Here is an 18,481-nt window from a genome sequence, read left to right as displayed (position 1 = left end):
CCTGCTCATTGCAAGTCATTTAGGGAACATGCTATGGATGGGGCTCTTTGGCAGCTGTACTCTTTCCACATCTTTCTGCAGAGAAATCATTCCAAAACATAAAGGCCAGCAATAACACTTTAGACAACATACTAAAGGAGAGATGGTCCAAATGCAGGAAGATACTTCAGTGTCTGATGTGGGAACTTCTCAGTGGTTTCAAAGGGAAGGCAGGTGCTCAAACTGTTTTGTGGAACCAGACTTGCCAACTCAGGGCTGTACTGGGAAATGCAAACCAGCAAACACACAATTAACACCTGCCTAATCAAGTGGATGAAGGAGACATGAAAACATCTTGATATGCAGGAGATGTCTCAGTGCACACAAGAAACCCCCCCCAAAGTAATGACCTCATGGTGATGTTGCTTGCATGATCATAACAGGTAAAAACCCCAGCCATGGAGCACACTGAGACATGGCAGGTGCCACATGACATAAACAGGTATTTTTAGATGCTGCAGGTGCAGTTCTGCACAGCCTTACCAGAGAGAACTGTGACTGCAGAATTACCAGTGCAGTGCTAGTTGATTACAGTTTTCCAATTTCTTCCATCTACTTGGAAAAGAAGTTTTCAGGGCTGTCCTGCAGCCACTTCTTGTAGTGTGTGCCCATATACATGGGGTTCATCAGCAGGAAAGCCACTACCTTGTTTTTCCCCTTTATATACATGGTTTATACTCCAGCCATAGTGGCCTCCAGAGTAGTAAGCACTACGCAAATGATAATTTGCTGGATTGTGATCATTTGGAAGGGAAGAAGGATGCTGGAAACCCTCAGTTCAAGTCCCAAATAAATCACTGGTTTCCAGTTGCCTCAGGCAAGTCACTTGCTCTTCCCATAATACTGTCTTCAAAACAGAAATGAGTATTTCTTTATCTGGCAGAGAAGCTGAGAGCATAAACCCATTAGAGACTTCCAAGGAGTTCAGATCCTATAGTGATAAGCAATTACTTAATACACAGCAATGCTTGGGAGCATCTGTTGGTTGTTTCACAATACAGACCAAACTGCTTGGTCCAATGAGCACATGAGAGATTTTCGCAACAACAACAACAGAAAAGCAAAGCAACAACAAAACCCCACCATGAACTACAAGTTGGCTCTGGAGAGATGGATGGATGAATGGACTCTCATCTAAATGAACATTTCTGTCTGCTGTGAATATGTGCTTTCTTGGAGACAGAAAACAGACACCCTCTGCAAAAGTTGTGCAACTAATTTGGTTACACAGAAAATGAAACCTCTACCAGACACTGAAGGACACTCTCTCATGCTGAGAGCTACAGTTTTATAACAGAAGAAGAAATCATATAGAGTTATAAAACAACCCAGTGTACATCTTTATTGATGATTCACAAAATCAAACATCATTCAACAAACTCATTCCAGCAATTCCAGTACGACATTGTTCCTTGCAAGGTTTGGCTGACTTTACCAAGGTAAACAATAGTTGCTTTTAACTCGGAGAGGGGAGAATCATGCTTTACAGTAGCCATTTCCTGACTGTAGCAGTAGCAAGTGTATCACAGCCATGACAATATTTTAGGTCACACTTCCTTATTAATATTTCACATAAAACCCCCTGCTACCTTCAGTGCTTGTTCAGTACTTCCATGGCATGTACTAGTCTCATGAGAATCATAATCCTTTAGTTAAGTGGGATTTATTAATACTCCAGAAGTGCACTGAAGACATGAGCTGCTATCAAATTAACTGTGTCCTTCCATAATCTCACCAGAACATACATTATTTTCAATAACCCAGTATTAAATTGACCAAGAGTTTCATTGATATAAAAACTTCCTTGATTTCCCACTGAAACACACTCAGTCATATCCTGGTATGTTATATACACACAGTTACACCGGTGGTTTTCTCCATGTGAGTCAACTGCTGAGCTAGAGGAGACAGGAGTGAGAAAACCTGGGGAAAGGAATAACATCTTTGATATTGTCAACTCCCAAGATGTACTGCAGGTAGCGTTCAAACCCCATCCCGAAGCCTCCATGAGGAACTGATCCAAATTTTCGGAGGTCTAGATACCTGTAATTTAAACAGACAGTTACATTTGCAGCACAGTTATGCTGACATCATTAAAGTGAGCTTTTCGTCTAGGGTTTTGCTTTCTATCTTAATTACTTCCCTTTGACCCTAACCACTGTGATTTCTGTGTTGGTCAGGGGTATGAAGAAGCAGAATTGTATCAGCAGAAACCCCAAGTTTAAACCCAGTCAAACCAGCATAGCTGTGCTTTGCCAATACACTACAGCCTGGTTTTTTTGGAGCAAGAACGTATTTGGGTAATGAGGAACAGCTTGAGCACCATACCTCTGCTCATATTGGAAACAACTCTGTAGTTTTAGTATCAGAAATGTTCCTAGCAGAGACACAAACCCAGGTTCCTACAGAATCACTTCCACTACTGGAGGTGAAGCTCTCTGCTTGCGCTTGTCTAGCCTTTGCCACGTTGGTGTGGAAATCTGTCCTGCAAATTCTTTCAATTTCCATTTGCTTTTCAATTGCGTAAGTAATTTCATTTCCAGCAATTTCTTTAGAAGCTTAAATAGGTCCTGCTGTCTGTCTACTCAACATTCCTTCATTTTTTTTCTTTTAAGGTAATTGTGATGGCTTTTTGCTACTTTTTCCCCAATCACTCTTACAGACTGATTCATTTATTTCTATAGTAAGCCAGAAAAAAACCCCTTGAACATATCTTCTCTAAAAATGAGATCTGGAACAAGACATTTTATTTTGCAGAACAGCACCTGTCGTGCACAGAAAACTCAGAAAACGTTTGGAAGCAGATACTCTGAGTATATGGGTGTCAACAAGATTATGATGGTTCTTCTATAGTTACTCACTTCCCAGCTGGACTGTGGCTGATGCGATACTGTATTTGCAGCTATAAATTGTCCCCAACAGTTTTATTTTAATAGAAGTGAAAAACATCTCAGTGCTTCTATTGATTTCTGGAGCCACTTCTGAGGTTGCTGAGGGCACCAAGTTATTCTTCTTTATATAAATGCACCAGTAGGGGATTGAGTGACTCCAGATGTATTACTTGCTTCTAATCTTGGTATATGAATATTTCATCATCCCAGTTAAAAAAAAAATCAAGTGCACTTAAATATAAATGCATATGTTTTACTACTTATGCAGTGGAGTAGAGGGGGGCAGAACAGTGTGAAAGAAATTAAGATTGGATTGATTGCAATAAATGGCTTCCCAAATTTTACATACTGTTAATGAACTGCAAGGAAACATTATATTTGTGTGTATATGTACTTATATATGTATAAATATGTAAAATGTACCTTATGTATATTTGAGTGTAGTTGCTTGGACATCAGATCTTTCTTGGCTTGAAGACTGTATTTTAACAGAATGAAGACAAAGCAATGCCCATGGTCACCCTTACTTGCAAAATAAGAACACTCTCCCACAAATTCTATAGCTGCAAGATTGCCCTGTCACTCAGTTTGACAGTATGCCTTTCATACCATGAGATATTATTTTTCCTTACAGCTCATTAGCAGTAGTTAAAATTTGAGAAACCATTTATTACACTCAATCCAATATTCAGGTTTTTTCTTCCCCTGTGTTTCTCTTCTCCCCTCCACTGCCCAAATAGCAAAAGGAGAAGCAGAGCTTACTTCTTGCTCATAGCACTGAGACACACAGTGCAGTTTGCGAGTTGAACAGCAGGCCCAAGAGTGGGACATGTTTTCTGATGACTGGGACCCACGTGCTTTTCTCTCTGTGCTGCTGCGTGTTGGCTTGGCTCACTAAGGCTTGGTGTATGCACCCCACATCTTGTGATGAGCATTGTGCCCAGGATAAGAACATGCAGCCTATGCAACTGCATGGTGGTCTGCATCTCTATCCCCTTTACACAGACTGCATTAAGAAGAACTTGAATCTCTGCAAATACCCTGAACTGCTCCTGGGGAGCTCCACTGCACAGCTTTACAAGGGCTTGCAAGGAAGGTGATGGGCAGACCTGATGCTGAGGGTGGTGACTCACAAAACACGCATAAGTGTGAGGGATATGGGTGCTGGTCATGGCAGATCAGTCTGACCCAGCTCAGAACTGCCAAAGCAGCTGGTAACTACTTTAGCTGTAATCAGGAATACAAGTAACAGCACAAACTTTTCTGATGATGTCTGTAAGTGCATCAGCCTTTGCAAAGGCAGTTGTGACTAAGCCCAGCATCTTCTCTCCCTTTTTGCTGGCAACAGAGTTTATAAAGTCATTGTAAGAAGATGAAATAACTCAGCTACTTCCAGATGAACAATAATAATAAATTCTACCCTAGCTTATCCAGGACTTTGATCTGTAGATCTCAAAGCACTTTGAGAAGCCATTTTGGCAAAAGGAGCGAAACAAAACCCATCAAAGTTAATGGAAAAAGTCCATTGAATTAAATGTGCTGAGGATCAAGACTCTGAATCCTTTCTGATGACTGTGCATAGAAGAAGCAGAAGAATTGAGAAATTTTCCATTCTTCACAGATGAAAGAAAAAGTAACTGCCTGCAGATAAAGAGAAAAATCACTTTAGGCTGGAAAATGCTCCCTGAGGTTTTCCTACATTCAATAGTCTAGAGACATTGGATGTTTCTCACCTCAAAAAGAGTCGTGAAGTAGTCTAGCCGTTTTTGCCAGTAGAGTTGAGCACTCTATTGGCAACTGGTGGACTGTGCAGCATTATTCCACAGGAGAAGTAAGTTTCTGTGACCCCAGCTTGCCCAGGTGTTCCTGCTCTAGACCTGAGCACTGGTGGATCTTCAGAGATTTGAATCTTACTAAAGTGTGTGCTATAACAACATCACTCAGTAATGAATTCCAGGAGCCCATTATGTGCCATGTTAGAACATTTCCGTTCATCCTTTTAAAAATTTATATTCTTTTATCATCATTGTGAGCTCCCTGTGTTGCACAGCAAGGTACTATGAAGAGCAGTGCTCTCCTAGTGACCATTCATAAAAGAGAATGTGCTCTTTTCAGTCTCTTCAAAATATATATAATATCAACCTTTTATGCAATCCCCTTGCTATGCTGAAGGTTCTGTGGCCATTTTGAAAAAGGTAAGGCTGAAAGAACAAAGATACTAGTCCATGAAACTGAATAGTCTACTGGGTGCATATAAGAAAAACCCCCCTGGCTTTCTGCCTGCCTCTGTCTGGCCCAGCACAGCACTCCAGTTTCTTCCCAAAGAGGAGTAATAGGACCAGGTGGCTGCCAAGGACAGTGATGAGCTACCTCTTTTCACTGGGCTCTGAAGAAGGTTAAAGGATGAGGTGAGTGTAGTCACTGGCCATGGGCTCCAAGCAGCTCATCAGTGCTACTTTTCCCTAAGCCCAACTCGTCCCTTTTACCCTACCACACAAGGACCCAACAGAACACTCTGACATTCAAGTTTCAAAGGTTTGCAGAAGTTAAAGAGCGCAACAGACCTCAATCTTCTTCATCCAGAGCAGGAGAAGGGCCAAAACACAGTAACATCCACTTGAAGACAGCAGACAACACCTGCTCTGCTGCTGTGTACTTTCACCAGCGTTACACCAGAAGATCAAAAGGGTACCTGGACTGTAAAGGGCTCAGTATGAGACAGCCGTCTCCACTGAAGCACATGAAGATAACCAGAGTAAGGAAGCAGTGCCTTACACGTAGGAAGACTGTCTGAAACGCTGCTCACTCTGATGGTTGTGGGAACCTTACCAAGTACCTGCTTGGTTACTTTTAAAATGGCACTTGGAGGCTGCAAACAGGATCACGTCCCCTGTTTACAAGGCAATATACTTAATACTCCTTGGTCACAGAGAAATTAATACAATTTATTATTAATATTATTAATTATTAATATATATAATTACTCCCAGAGTACCCTCATCACTCAACTTTCCCACCTCATTTTCACAGACCTCTCAGTTTAGCCAAGATCATAATGTACAGCTCTGAGCTATTTTCCATCTACAATTCAAAGGAAAAAGTGTGAATATAAGATAAAATAACTACAAAATCAAGTCAAAAACTACTTCAACTCATATTCTATATGGAAAGAAATTTGCCTAACAGGAAAGATGTAGTGTACTGAAGAAGACTCAGAGTTTGACCATGTCACTTTATCTATCTTTTGAAAATCTTCCTAAAAGGTAGGAATGGCAAGAAGCAGAACAGTATTTCAGATCATCACTTGCCTCTGCCTTACGATTCACCCACGAACAAGGCAATTCTGAAACTGTCCTGGAAACAGACTCACAATATCCTCTTGCTTAGTGGAGGGAATAAAACAGGTAGAATCAGAGGTATGGCAATGGTTAAGGAACTTCAAAGGAGATCACATTCAAAAGTCAGCAAATATTATATTTAAAAAGGAATGACTCAACTGTTCTTCCAGGAGTTTGTGAGCCAGCTTTGGAGACTCAATTCAATCACTAAATTGGAGGAGATTAATTTTAGTCTTTCCTACCACCTCCACTGAAAAGATGGATGCTGGCAAGGCACCTACCTGTATTCTGGCAGATTTTGGACTGCAGCCCAGAAGCATCCAGAATTACTACTATCCTGCACCTTCCTAGGACACCAGACCCTGCTAAGGCAGGGGGTAACAACAGCTTTAATCTTCTCCAGGAAGTTTCATTGTCTGTGATGGAGTGGAGGAAATAAAGGAGGAAAGAGTCTCCAAAATGAGATTACAGCAGGAAGAGTTTCCAGAATGTGATTGTTAAATATCACATGAAAATGCAAATGAATGACAGGCAATGTCCTCATCTTTTTTTGAGGGAAGCATGAGGCAGGGCTGCACTGTCTTAGTGCTTAAAGGCTCTGCCATTGAACACCAGACCTCCTTGGGCTGCACCTCAGCATCTAACCACACAACTTATCACCTTGTTCAGGACAATCCCTCCCTCTGATAAAGGGATATGGTGTATTCTGGACCACAAATACAACAACAAAGGAAGAAATTAAATTCACCCTGTATGCACATGGATGATGTGAAGATCTGCCACTGGGCTGTTCCTCAGTGATTTCATATTGAAGGAAGATGAGAGTGAAGAACCTATACTTTGCTTTTTTCAAAGCAGCCTTCCTAATGATCAACCCAAATACTGCAGAATATTTAAAAATACTTTTCTAAATTTAAAATTCTCTGCACTACCCCTCTCTCAGTAGCTGTGATGAAGCACATACCAAGAAACACTAAGAACCTTCTGTCGTTTTAATGGGTTAAACTGTTAATTCAAAGGTTGATTTGTCTCCTTAGGAGGACAGTTTTAATTGCTTTAACTGCTTTGTTAGGGGAGATTTTTCGACCCAATTGCTCTGTCAATTACAAAGGGAGTTATTCATAGATCTCTTAAAGGTCACAAATTGCTGTGGTTCTGTAAGCTGTTTATCTCCTGCATGGTGGTCAGAATTGACCCAGCTTCCAACACAGCCTAATGATTTAATATCAAAAAACATTATGGGTTATAAATTAACCCACCTCATGCAGTCCTGAGAGGAATAACCTGTGCTGTGAGTGGACAAATTGGAATAACCTGTGCTGTGAGTGGACAAATTGGAGGCATAAACTAAGTAGCATTAGATTAACCTTTGTTTAAATGAATTGGCTATTTCATTTAGACTGGCAGTGATGGCAGGGCAACAGGGCCAAAAAATTGTTCCCTCAGAACCAAACAAAAACAAACCAAAACAAACAAACAAACAAACAAAAAAACCCAAACAAAACCCCAGTTACTTAAATAAGTATCAAAAGAAGAAAAAGAGCTTGCAGAACAAGGTGGCATCTTACCATTGATAGGCATCTGTGAGTCCTAATCTGTGAAACAAAAATAAAATTCCTTGTAAGTAAAGGAACAGAGTTATTCTGCACAAGCAGCACTTGCCTGGAAGACTATGCTACTGAAAAAGGGAAAACCTGGTGAACTACTGTATGAAGCATGCATAAGGAGACAAGGATCCTGTTTTTCCTCTCTAAGGTTATGCTGGTTCTGCAGGAAATAGAACTTAAAGGTCTAAAGTATTTGGGCTTAACAAAACCAAATCCTGAGGACTCAAAATGGAGAAAACCATGTGAAAGGAGGTGTGATTTACAAAAGACACCCCATTTGTACCTTGAAATGCTTTCTATGACTTTCCTGACAAACAAGAAAGTCTGGCTTCGAACTCCACTTGGACCCTTTTCCTCCTCCTAAGGATGGTGGACTCAGACACTGGCAGAAAGCTTTGACTGAAAAAATGCAGCAGGGAATGTTGTACTTTACATGAGTTGAAGCACGCCTGCTTCAGAGAGCTTACAGGGAGAGTAGCAAGAAACACAGGGAATATCATCATCATACACTAACAACTGAGAACTAATGTTCTGGAGATTTTAATTGCCTGGTGCCTTTTGGATTCATTATGCTGAAGTAGATTTTGCTCTTCTCCACTGAATAGATATATCTGTGCAAGCATGTGGCTAATTTAAGCAACAAATTAATTCCCAGTGTGCAAATGGTGCTACTCTGGGATTAGCCTTCCCCCAGTATTGCTTTGCACAAGTGTATGACTGGCCCAAACTGCAGCGTTCAAGTGCTGGATGGGACTTTGCACAATCTGATCTCATGGAAGGTGTCACTGCTCATGGCAGCAGGGCTGGAACTAGATGGTCTTTAAGGTACCTTCCAACCCAAACCATCCTGATTCTACAAAATTTTTGAACAATCAGATAGGATCCAGAGAACAACTGTCTATGGAGAATTACCCAATATATAATGTCAATTATTAACTAAAAAGCAGCTCTGATATTTTGACATTGAAGTTACCAAAATTACCAAAGTAACAAGATACAGACTAAGGCAGCAGGGAAAGAGAAGCCCCTGCAACCCAGTACAGATCTTGAGCAGTTCCAGTGAAGCTTCCCATGAAACTATTAGCAAAGAGCCATATTTTCTGAAATCAGGCCAGTCACTGAGGCCAGCTGCATCACAACTGGCAAAGCTTCTGACCAAAAATGCAATTTCTCAGTTACACAATGTGATGACAGATATCTAAGTTCTGTATATGTGACAACTTCCACCTTCATAATCCACTTTCAGCCACAAAAACTGAAGAAAAGGATCCACAGCAAACCCTGCTCCAGACAGCTGCAGCAGAGCTGAGGCATCCTACTGCCTTGGGCTCTTAGCACAAAGAAAACTTTTCTTCTCTGATAAGCTAAAACAGAGGTGCTTTGCACACCTATGACAGAAGCACAAGAACTTCTTCACCAGTTTGCAGTCACCTACTCATATAAATAGATATCACAAAGACAAAAATAGGCTTCTTTTAAATACTATTATCTGGCCTTCCACTCCTCTGTCTTGCCAACCACAGCTGCTAAAACACTCTCCTGCTCAGGCTAGTCTCCTGGCATGTGTGGATTTTCCATACCTCTGTAAGCGTGATTCGAGGAAGGGCAGGCGCTCCTCTCTCAAGCTACCTCCACACAACTCCCCTACTCCTGGTACAAGGAGATCAACAGCTGCAACCTTCAAAGACAGAAAACTATTTGAAGTCATTTCACATAGCCACACAGTGATTAGCAGAAGAAGTTAACACTGATGTTTTTTTTGTAATTCTTCCAGAGTCCAGGATACTTAGGAAGGATTTTCACATACTTGAAAAGTCTTTTGTTGACAGGAGAAGGCTGGGAGGAATTTTTGCAAGGATTAACATCAGAAATTTACAGAAAACCGAAATGACAGCACTGATGTCTCAGACTGAGGACATCTACTGATGTCTCAGACTGAGGACATCTACTAAGTGGTTTGACCTCACTCAACCACTTGGTTGAATCTCACCAAGTTACTCTGGTGACAACCTGTGTGGTGTTATAAAGAACCCAACAGCAGCTCAGAAAAAGGCAAGGACATGTGGGCAAGCTTTCTGAAGCCCTGATTCCCTGCTCTGATGCTGTTGCTTCAGCCCTATGTATCCCCATTCCTATAAGCAGTTACAATGGATATGGTAGCAATGGCACTCACATGCTGCATCCAAGTGTTAGGATCCAAGTGTTACCACTTAGGCTGTTAGGTTTGGGCTGTATTCTCTGGTTTGTCTTCTAAGGTTATTTTTCTTATTCCACAGCTGAAATGTTGCTAGAATTAAAGCCACTGAAGACACATTGGTGCATGGTGGTGTTGTTGCTCTTTTTAGCAGAAGCAATGCTTCAGGTTGTCTCAATTCAGTTGAGAAATCACAATTTCAAGGCATGAGATTTGATAAAGAGCTTATTTCTTCGGCCCATCTGCTATTTGAGCATTACATGGATGCTACATTTGGATGACAAGAGAATCACAGACTACTTGGAGCCATCCAATTCTAGGCCTTTCACTTAGAAGCACAGAAGTTTACCAGGAAAAGAAATAAATGATGGTAAACTTATCTTAAGGCAATTAAGCAAAAAGTCAACACTGCCCCAACCCCTGAATCTTCCTCCTCCTGTTGTTCCTGCTTTGGGTATTTTCTTCTACAACAGGAAAAAAAATGGACAGGATCACCTGATGGTCACATCTTATCTTGAACTTCTTGGGAGCAGGTCCAGCAGATGATGTCTATCAGTAGGCCAAGACATGTTCCTACACAGGAAAGTGGTGGAGATGTGACCCATGGACTCACCGTATGTTGAGGTCCATCTTCATTGTCCCGCATGTAGAAAGGTTTGAGGTCGTATGGGTAGTTCACCACAAACACAGGAACATCCCCACAGTGCTTCACCAGGTACTTCTCATGTTCTGTTTGGAGGTCACAGCCCCACTGTAAGGACAGCAAAAGGGGCCTGGGAATCTGCTTTGGTGCCTCTTGCCCATGACAAGAGACCCAGCAAAGTCCCTGCACATAGAGATGTGCTGCTTTGAATAGCATGAAACCAAGCAAAGCAACTTCTCATACAGGTCACTGGGAAGTAGACAGTTTCTCAAGTTTTCAGGCAGAGCAAAGCATGTAAATAAATATGATTTAACTTAAGAGAACAGGGCCAGATGGTCTCTGTATCAAGCACAAGCATCTGGTATCAAATCAGAAAACCTAAAACAAACAAAAAAAATCCCAGCCCCAAAAACCCCAAACCACATGCTCATATCTAAAGGAAAACAGGCACCTCTCCAAAGCCAGCTCACTCGACCCAGCCAACCAGCCTTATTTCAGTATTACCTTTGGTGTATAGAAAGCAGCTTTCCTAGGCTGATTACTCTCTTCCCTGCTGTGTCCTGTTACATGCTACATTAATCCCCACTTAAGAAAACCTAGTACCCTATTAAGCAATTCTTTGTTATCAGAAACCATGGATATTTGCAATTCCCTTCATTTTTCCTTTTTTCCAGGGATGTTAAAGATCCTGTGGCTTTTGACTTGAGACCCCCAGTCTGTTCATAGGACATCCAAAGAATATTGGGAGAATGGAAGGGGAAGAGGGGAACAGACCTCTCCCAGACTCTCTTCATATTAAAATATCCCAAGATTGCTGTCTCAGATCCAGGTAGCACAGAGAAAAGATTTGAGGTTCTATACCCACTTGTGCACAGAGACAGTTACCCAACTGGCTATGAGGGTGGCTTCAGCCAGAGGGTTATTTTCCTTGAAGTATCATAATGAGATAATGATTAAACAATATAGACATAAGATGAGCACCACTATAAATGCTGTCCCATACTGGAGTGGGTGTGCATTTGAAATTGGGCAAAATATGATTTTTAGAAAACCATAACCTCATAGCTTTAGAAAGACTAGCATGTTACTCTTTTTCCCAATCAACATCTATGCTTTGGAAAGGCAAGGGATTCCCTTTACCTACATTACATGGCATTTTCACATGGTATGGGTTTATTAATCCTTGTCAAACTTTTGGTGCTATCCTCTTATCTTTCCTTTTCTTGAGAACTATTACAGTAACTCTTCTTAGATGATTGCTACTGAATCTGTAACACTCTCAGCACACTCACATACAGGAAAGAGAAGTGCATTTGCTAAAGCCTTGGTCCTTCAACTGCAAGCTCATCACTTCCTTCCCTGCAAGTGTTACATGTTCTGCTGCTACACATCTCACTCCCTGCACTGCTCCCATTTCAACCCCAAAGGGCAAAAGTTACACTGGATTTACAACCCAGCAAACAAAACACCCCAGGAGGCAGATAATCTGTGCAAAGTAACAACTCTTGTGGTATCAGAGAAGGAGAGACAGAGGGAGAGAATGGAGATTCTACAGAGTTCAGGCTCTGCATAGGGACAAACCAGCTGGCAGTGACCTACCTCTGGCTTGAAAGTGAAAGTTTGAGGAGCTTGCTTCAAAATTTCCACTGCTTCACTGTAGGAAATTCTGCAAGAGGAAGAAAAAAGTCTTTAAGATAACTATGAAAGGAACAACAAAGTTTTCTGGCTAAGTGCCGTGCTGGAAAATTAAGGAGGCATTTCCCCACCACCATGCCAACTTGTGTGTAATGTCAAACTTTTCAGCAATGCTTCTTTGGACAGAAACCAAAAAGCGTTTAATATGGCAAGAATCCTATGTTTTCCTGTGCTTCAGCTACATGCAGGGCAGGAAGTGCTAAGCTCTCAACAGTTCTGCATTATTGCAATATTGCATTTTAGTCAGAAGTGAACTCTGCAGGGAATTGCTTCATAGAAATGGGTGGATTTTTTTAAAGAAAACAATACGTCCTCATCAGCATAGCTACAACAACACAGCTCTAGTCCAGGGTGTGTTAGGCAAAAATAACAGTCCAGGGTGCAAAAGGGCTTGTAGCTCAAATGTTTCCACTTTACTTTAAAAACCATGAGATTTACGTGCAGCAATGTTTCTCTACTTCTCCAGCAGATTTGAGAGCAGATTCTCCACCAATTTCCACCAGCACAAAAGAACAGCATCATGGCAAAGCAAACAGAAAAAGTGCAGTGAACAATGCTCCAGGTTTGGTAACTGGAAATCAAGACTCAATGGAAGATAATATGGCAGCCAAGCTTTCCACATACCAAGCCAAATGTTGTGGACAGAGAGAAGAAAAGAATAACATGATCACAGTAATTTCATCTGTGTATCACTGGCTAATCCACTTAAAAACCAAATTCCCTAAGGAGTACAAGCTCTTTACACCCCATTACAAGGTTTCACTAAAGCAAGGAAGGCTTCTGGAGGAAATACCTCAAGAAGGAATATATTGCTCCACATGTTTGGGTTATGTGAGGCCACAGACCAAATGAGGTGTATCACTGGCACAGGTTCAACACACGTAATCCATGTGTGTAAGCCAGGAATGGCCCAGATCTGCCAGCAGCTGGTGGAGAGAGAGACAGAGAGGGAGAAAGAGATGATCTGTCCTCTCTCTCCTTTTCCTTGGAGCATGGGAGAAGATGAGCACAATTTTGTCCTTTCAGGAATATCAGTTAGGTCCAAAGAGAGTACTGAAATGGGGAGATGCTAACTTCACTGAGGACTCCCATGGTGCTCCTGCAGGCAGAGGCACAGGGGGGATCCACCATGATCCTGCTGCCCAGCTGTGGCTGTAGCTGCCTAACAAGATAACCAGTGCTGGGATGAGCATGCCTACAATGTTCTGTGGGATAAATGGAGAGCTCCACCATTTGAAGAGACAAGCAGGAGTAGGGAGGATGTGGCACTCTTGGGGGTCAGCGAGGGAAACCCAAAGCCTTCAGCTCTTTAGCACAAAGAGAACTAGGATTAGAAGCTACACAATCAATTGGGAACAGAAAACCAATTGGGATGGTTTTCCAACTGTCATAAAATACTTTCATATAAAGAGAGCTACTGAAGTGAAAGTGTGAATGAAAGCAGAGCATCAAAGCCAAAACCAAGCAAGACTGTGAGCAACCAATGTGCAGGCACATGCTGGAAGGAGAGGATCTTGTCCAGGGGAGCAAAAGCCAAAGGCCAGCAGATTCAGGTGTCAGTGTCATGCAGAGCTGAAAGGGCATGCCTGACAAACAGTAAAAGGGAACTGCAGCTCATGCTCTTTTGGAGACATTATGCTAACTCAGAAGACATTGAGTTGTGAAAGAAAAAGAACATATGCAAAATAGGAACTCTTTCCCCAAAAGCCCTCTGCAAGATCATTTTGAAATAGTACTTACATCATAAATTTGTGCTTCAGCATTTGTTCCAACCTGCCCTTGGTCAAAACAAGAAAAACATAAAACATGTAAAGCCACCCTTTATGGTTCAGGGGAAAACTCAGGAAAGTGACCTCTCTCTATTTTGTAATTTGTAGGATTGCATTCTGATATAGATATGGGTCAAAATCCACTCCTGGCCACTCAGTGCTAAAAGGGTACCCAATTATTGAAGTTGATGATTCAGAGGCTACCAGATGAAGTGACAACTACAGTTCTACCACACCTGCCACCAGCTACACAAAATTGTGTCCTCTCTCTGTTGGCTTGAACAATCACTTAAGCTTAAGGTGATATTTAGCTTTTCAGTTTCTTAACAGAGGACAACACAGTAAAAAAAATTAAAATTAAACAAATGAAGTCTTCCTATAGCCAAGAACCCCCAAAACACATGACACGATTGCAGTTCTTTCCTGTCACATGCATTACCTTCTGTGCAGGAGCTATGTATTTATGAAAAAGCTCAACATCACGAGGACATTTGGAGAGCACAGTGCTTGTCACGGTCTTGAAAAGATCTTCCATAACCTAATAGAGAAAAAAGGAATGCATGAAAAATGAACATTGCTTAGGTGTCCCAGACTATGAATGAACCATTCTATGAAAAGACCATTTTCCCATAAATGAAACATGGTACACATCAGCCAAAGAGTACAGAAGGACTTTCTGTCCTTCTGCATGGCCAGACTGCATAAGAAACCACCTCACCAATACTCCTAATTAGCAGGCTTGCTTAGTAGCTGAAGAAGACTGGGGCTTTGATTTTTGCTATGGGTTTAGGGTTTCAGTGTTGGCTGATGGAGTCAGTACCTTCAGTCACGTATCTCCAGTAGAAAAAATCACAGCTAAAATATTCAAGCAGCAACCCTGGCTAGCCACAGACATGTTACAACCATTTGTGGGTCTGGTTTCAGATTAATTCTTAGTGAGGCATCTGTCCTGTAATGAACAATTCTGGATTTATGCTTTGTTGTTAGAAAAGGCAAAACTGAAGAAAAGAGAATAAGCATGCAATGTGTAGAGCAAGCCCATCAAAGAGATCTCAGCTAGAGAGACTCTGTGCACTAAGGGCAAAGTGAACATGTACAAGATGAGTAGAGAGCTAAAGCAAAGGACACATCAATGCAGGGATGTTTGAGAAACTAAAAAGATGTGGTTCCATTTCCCTAAACGAATGTGGATTAACTAAATGACATTATCATCCAATTTGGATATACTTATCCAGTAAAACGGGCTTCACTCATTAAGAAATTAAAATGCCATTAAAAGCCCCCACATGGGATGCTGCTGCACTTTCATCAACCTGTTTTAAGAATCACCTTCTCTTTTGGCTACGCAAAGCAGACCATCCAAGACACTTGCTGTTGTGCAGACTAAGAGTTCCCATGGCTCCCTGTAGTCTTACACCAGCACAAAGCAGGTAGTTGACACTTATGATATCAACTGATCATCCTACCTCTTATTCAAAATCACCCTCCTAGTCTCATTTTCTTTGTCAAAACAGAGCAATGCAGCTGGGGCTGCATGTCATCTCAGCCTGGGATGGGACAAGGTTTTTCCTAACAAAGCGCATCTCAAAGTTCTGGCACATTCCTGGTTGGTTGTGGATTTTTGGTGTTTTTTTTTTTTTTTTTTTTGGTTTTAGGGTTTTTTTTTTGTTTTGGTTTTGTTTTTGTTGGGGTTTTTTGTTTGGTTTTGTTGTTTGGGGTTTTTTTGTGAGCGTAACAACTGTTTCATTAATTGCAGAGCTGAGAGAACTGAAGTTTCCACTAATGCTATCTAGGTGAGCAGCAGCCCCTAGACACCACAAAGCCTGTGCCTGTGGAAAGATGAACCTGTGGAAAGATCTCAAGAAGAAGCAGTAGGTCTATGCCTTACAAGGAACCAGATCTTACAGGGTAAGAGGAACACAAGGCACAGAAACAAAGCAGCTGGGCTACTGACATAGCCAAGATGAGATTTCAGGCATGTTGTTCAAACTTATGCTTAGATGAACACTCTTCACACCTGCCCCAAGCTGCTGAAACATTGCTCTGTGCTGGTGAACAAGCTCTGCATGCCACCAGCCTAGTGGAGCTGGTAAAGCAGTCCATTTGTACTCCTCTGAGCCAAACCCAGACTCAAGACTCCTGCATCAACCTGGGCTCTCCTTTTAAAAAAATGGAAGATGCAAATAAGGGAACAGCATTATCATATGCAGATGAACAGTTTTACGCCTCCTGGTACTCAAACACAGAGGAAATGAAAAGCCAGCATTCCTGCTGCTGAGTGGCAAATAACCAAACAGTCAGCTTTGAACTTTCTTCAAAGTAGCTAGAAAAAGGCTTATGCAAATGAAATTAGAAAACTTCTTAGCAATTCATCTGGTTTCACCAGGCAGAGACGAAGGGATTTTACATTAAGCTTCCTCTTTCTAGAAAATGAAAGTATCATCTGGTTTTGGAAAGGCATGTTGTTTAATTAGCACTTTTTTTCCTCACTATGCGATAAAGTAACAATTAGGTTCCCACAGCATTCAACATAAGCAGCTTCCTCTTGTGGAAAAAAGATGTGGGTGGTATGGGAAAAACAATCTGAGAAATATTTCCAGGTTTGAGACTGAGGTTTTATCCTGGCAAAAAAGACAGACACGTGGGTCATACACTGGCCTCCTCACTGCTCTTATTTATGCCAAACAAGTACTAGGCACAAACAGTCGATGGAAAAAAAAAGAGGGAAAAAAACCTCTCAAATTGAGAATTTATGTCTTTAAGCAGGTAGCATAATGAAGGACTGCAAAGTAGGCTATAAGAAAAATGAGTGGAGAAGTAAAATCACTGGCTTGCTGGTTTAAGGGAACACATGAGTGTGAGATATAGGTGAAGTGATTGGTTTGAACATATTCTGGAAGATACATGTTTGACAGGAGACTTACACAGGGGAAGAAAGGCACTGGAAGCACAGCAAGTGGATCATCTCAGAGGTGGGGCCCTGGATGTCCCAAAAGCCCAATAATGTGGTTGCTTCACAATGGTGGTGTGGAAACTGTGCTGGTAGGGGGGCAAGCAAGGAGGACAGAGGTTAAAGCTTTCTCCCTTCCCTCAACCCTTTTAGCCTTTCTCTTTTGATGTTCACGTTTGAAACTTCAGCAGTATCAAGACTGGCCTTCCCCAATGTGGCAACTCTGTTGTTTAATGGTTAACAGCTCAGTTTTGATTAGGAGCAGCTCCGTTGCTTAATTTTACCCTGGATCTTTTGATACTGCAACTTATCCTCTTCCCAAATAAAATTATGACCAGAGTTGAAACAGAGAAAATCATCAATAAAACAGCAGCAAAAGTCAGCAGCAGCAATTGAAGGTGCTGTGCACTCCAAGAAAGTTCAAATCATCATTTTTATTACGTGAGAAAGATTACATAAGAAAAAATCACACAACCTGCCAGCAGGATTTTTATGTATGTATTTACCTGGGCCATGCATATGGATATAGTGTAGATCACAGGGTCCTTACATATGAAACACTCACTAGTGGACCACTGTTGCTGCCCCCATGCTTGCTCACACCCACTCTACATGTGCACATACACACAGAGGGGAGGATTCACATCTGATCTTGGTCATAAAATCTCCTCTCAGCAATACAACCAACAGCTCAGGCCCCGTTTTGGAGAGATGCTGTTGCTGTGCAAGGAAAGAGACTTGTCTGCCAGACCACTGCTCCACTGTCCATTGAAGCTGAATGCTGATAAAAGTTAGGGAAGAGAACAAGCCTGAGCTATGGCAGCTGGATACTACTTCAGACAAGGAACCTACAGTCCTGCAGATAGCCCAATGTCCCTAAAGAGTGTTGTGCAAAACTCCTAGAACAAACCCTTCTCATGTGATTACCAGTGTTTGCTCCCTCAAGACTGCAGTCAGACCTGCCCACGTGCCTCAGACTTGCTACTGAAGACGGAATGCTGAGTGAAAACTAGTCTGGAAATCAAATCACATACATGTTTTAGATCCAAGCTCTCTAGAGCTGACACCCAGAATGGGTACCTGATTTCATTTCATGCCTCAACTCCCCTCTGTAAAATGGAGGTAATAATGCTCCATGTCACTAGGCTGTAATGACAGCAAATTAATTTTGATGAAGTAAATAACCAGTGGAAGACAATACTCCTGCCCTCAGGACACAGCTCAAACTGAGTGTTAAATTGCATGCCCCATCTTAAAGAGAAATATTCTCCATCCCTTAAAGAGACAGTATTCTAGGATATAATCTTGTTAAGGAAGACTAACACTATGCATAAACCCCTGACAATGCCCTCAGG

The 18,481-nt window shown here is 41.7% G+C and overlaps 1 protein-coding gene across 2 annotated transcripts in view; it reads right to left on the bottom strand.

Moving 5' to 3' along the window:
- Positions 1-1,355: 1,355 nt before the first annotated feature.
- Positions 1,356-18,481, bottom strand: part of NARS2 (asparaginyl-tRNA synthetase 2, mitochondrial) — a 48,967-nt gene continuing 31,841 nt past the window's right edge. The window contains exons 8-14 of one of the 2 annotated variants that reach the window (XM_054270064.1): positions 14,616-14,714; positions 14,148-14,185; positions 12,312-12,378; positions 10,683-10,820; positions 9,456-9,553; positions 7,837-7,863; positions 1,356-2,082 (exon numbers count right to left, since the gene is read on the bottom strand). In XM_054270064.1, the coding sequence (XP_054126039.1) occupies positions 1,938-2,082; positions 7,837-7,863; positions 9,456-9,553; positions 10,683-10,820; positions 12,312-12,378; positions 14,148-14,185; positions 14,616-14,714 (612 nt within the window). In that variant the 3' untranslated portion in view covers positions 1,356-1,937. The remainder of the gene's footprint in view (positions 2,083-7,836; positions 7,864-9,455; positions 9,554-10,682; positions 10,821-12,311; positions 12,379-14,147; positions 14,186-14,615; positions 14,715-18,481) is intronic. The other variant, XM_054270065.1, reaches the window with a different exon arrangement.

This window comes from Melozone crissalis, unplaced genomic scaffold (genome assembly GCF_028551555.1).
Source record: "Melozone crissalis strain CALT ecotype California unplaced genomic scaffold, PUWL_Pcris_2 ptg000008l_1, whole genome shotgun sequence".
NCBI lineage: Eukaryota > Metazoa > Chordata > Aves > Passeriformes > Passerellidae > Melozone > Melozone crissalis.
Note: the sequence above shows the minus strand (reverse complement) of the source record. Positions and strands in the feature narration are given on the sequence as shown.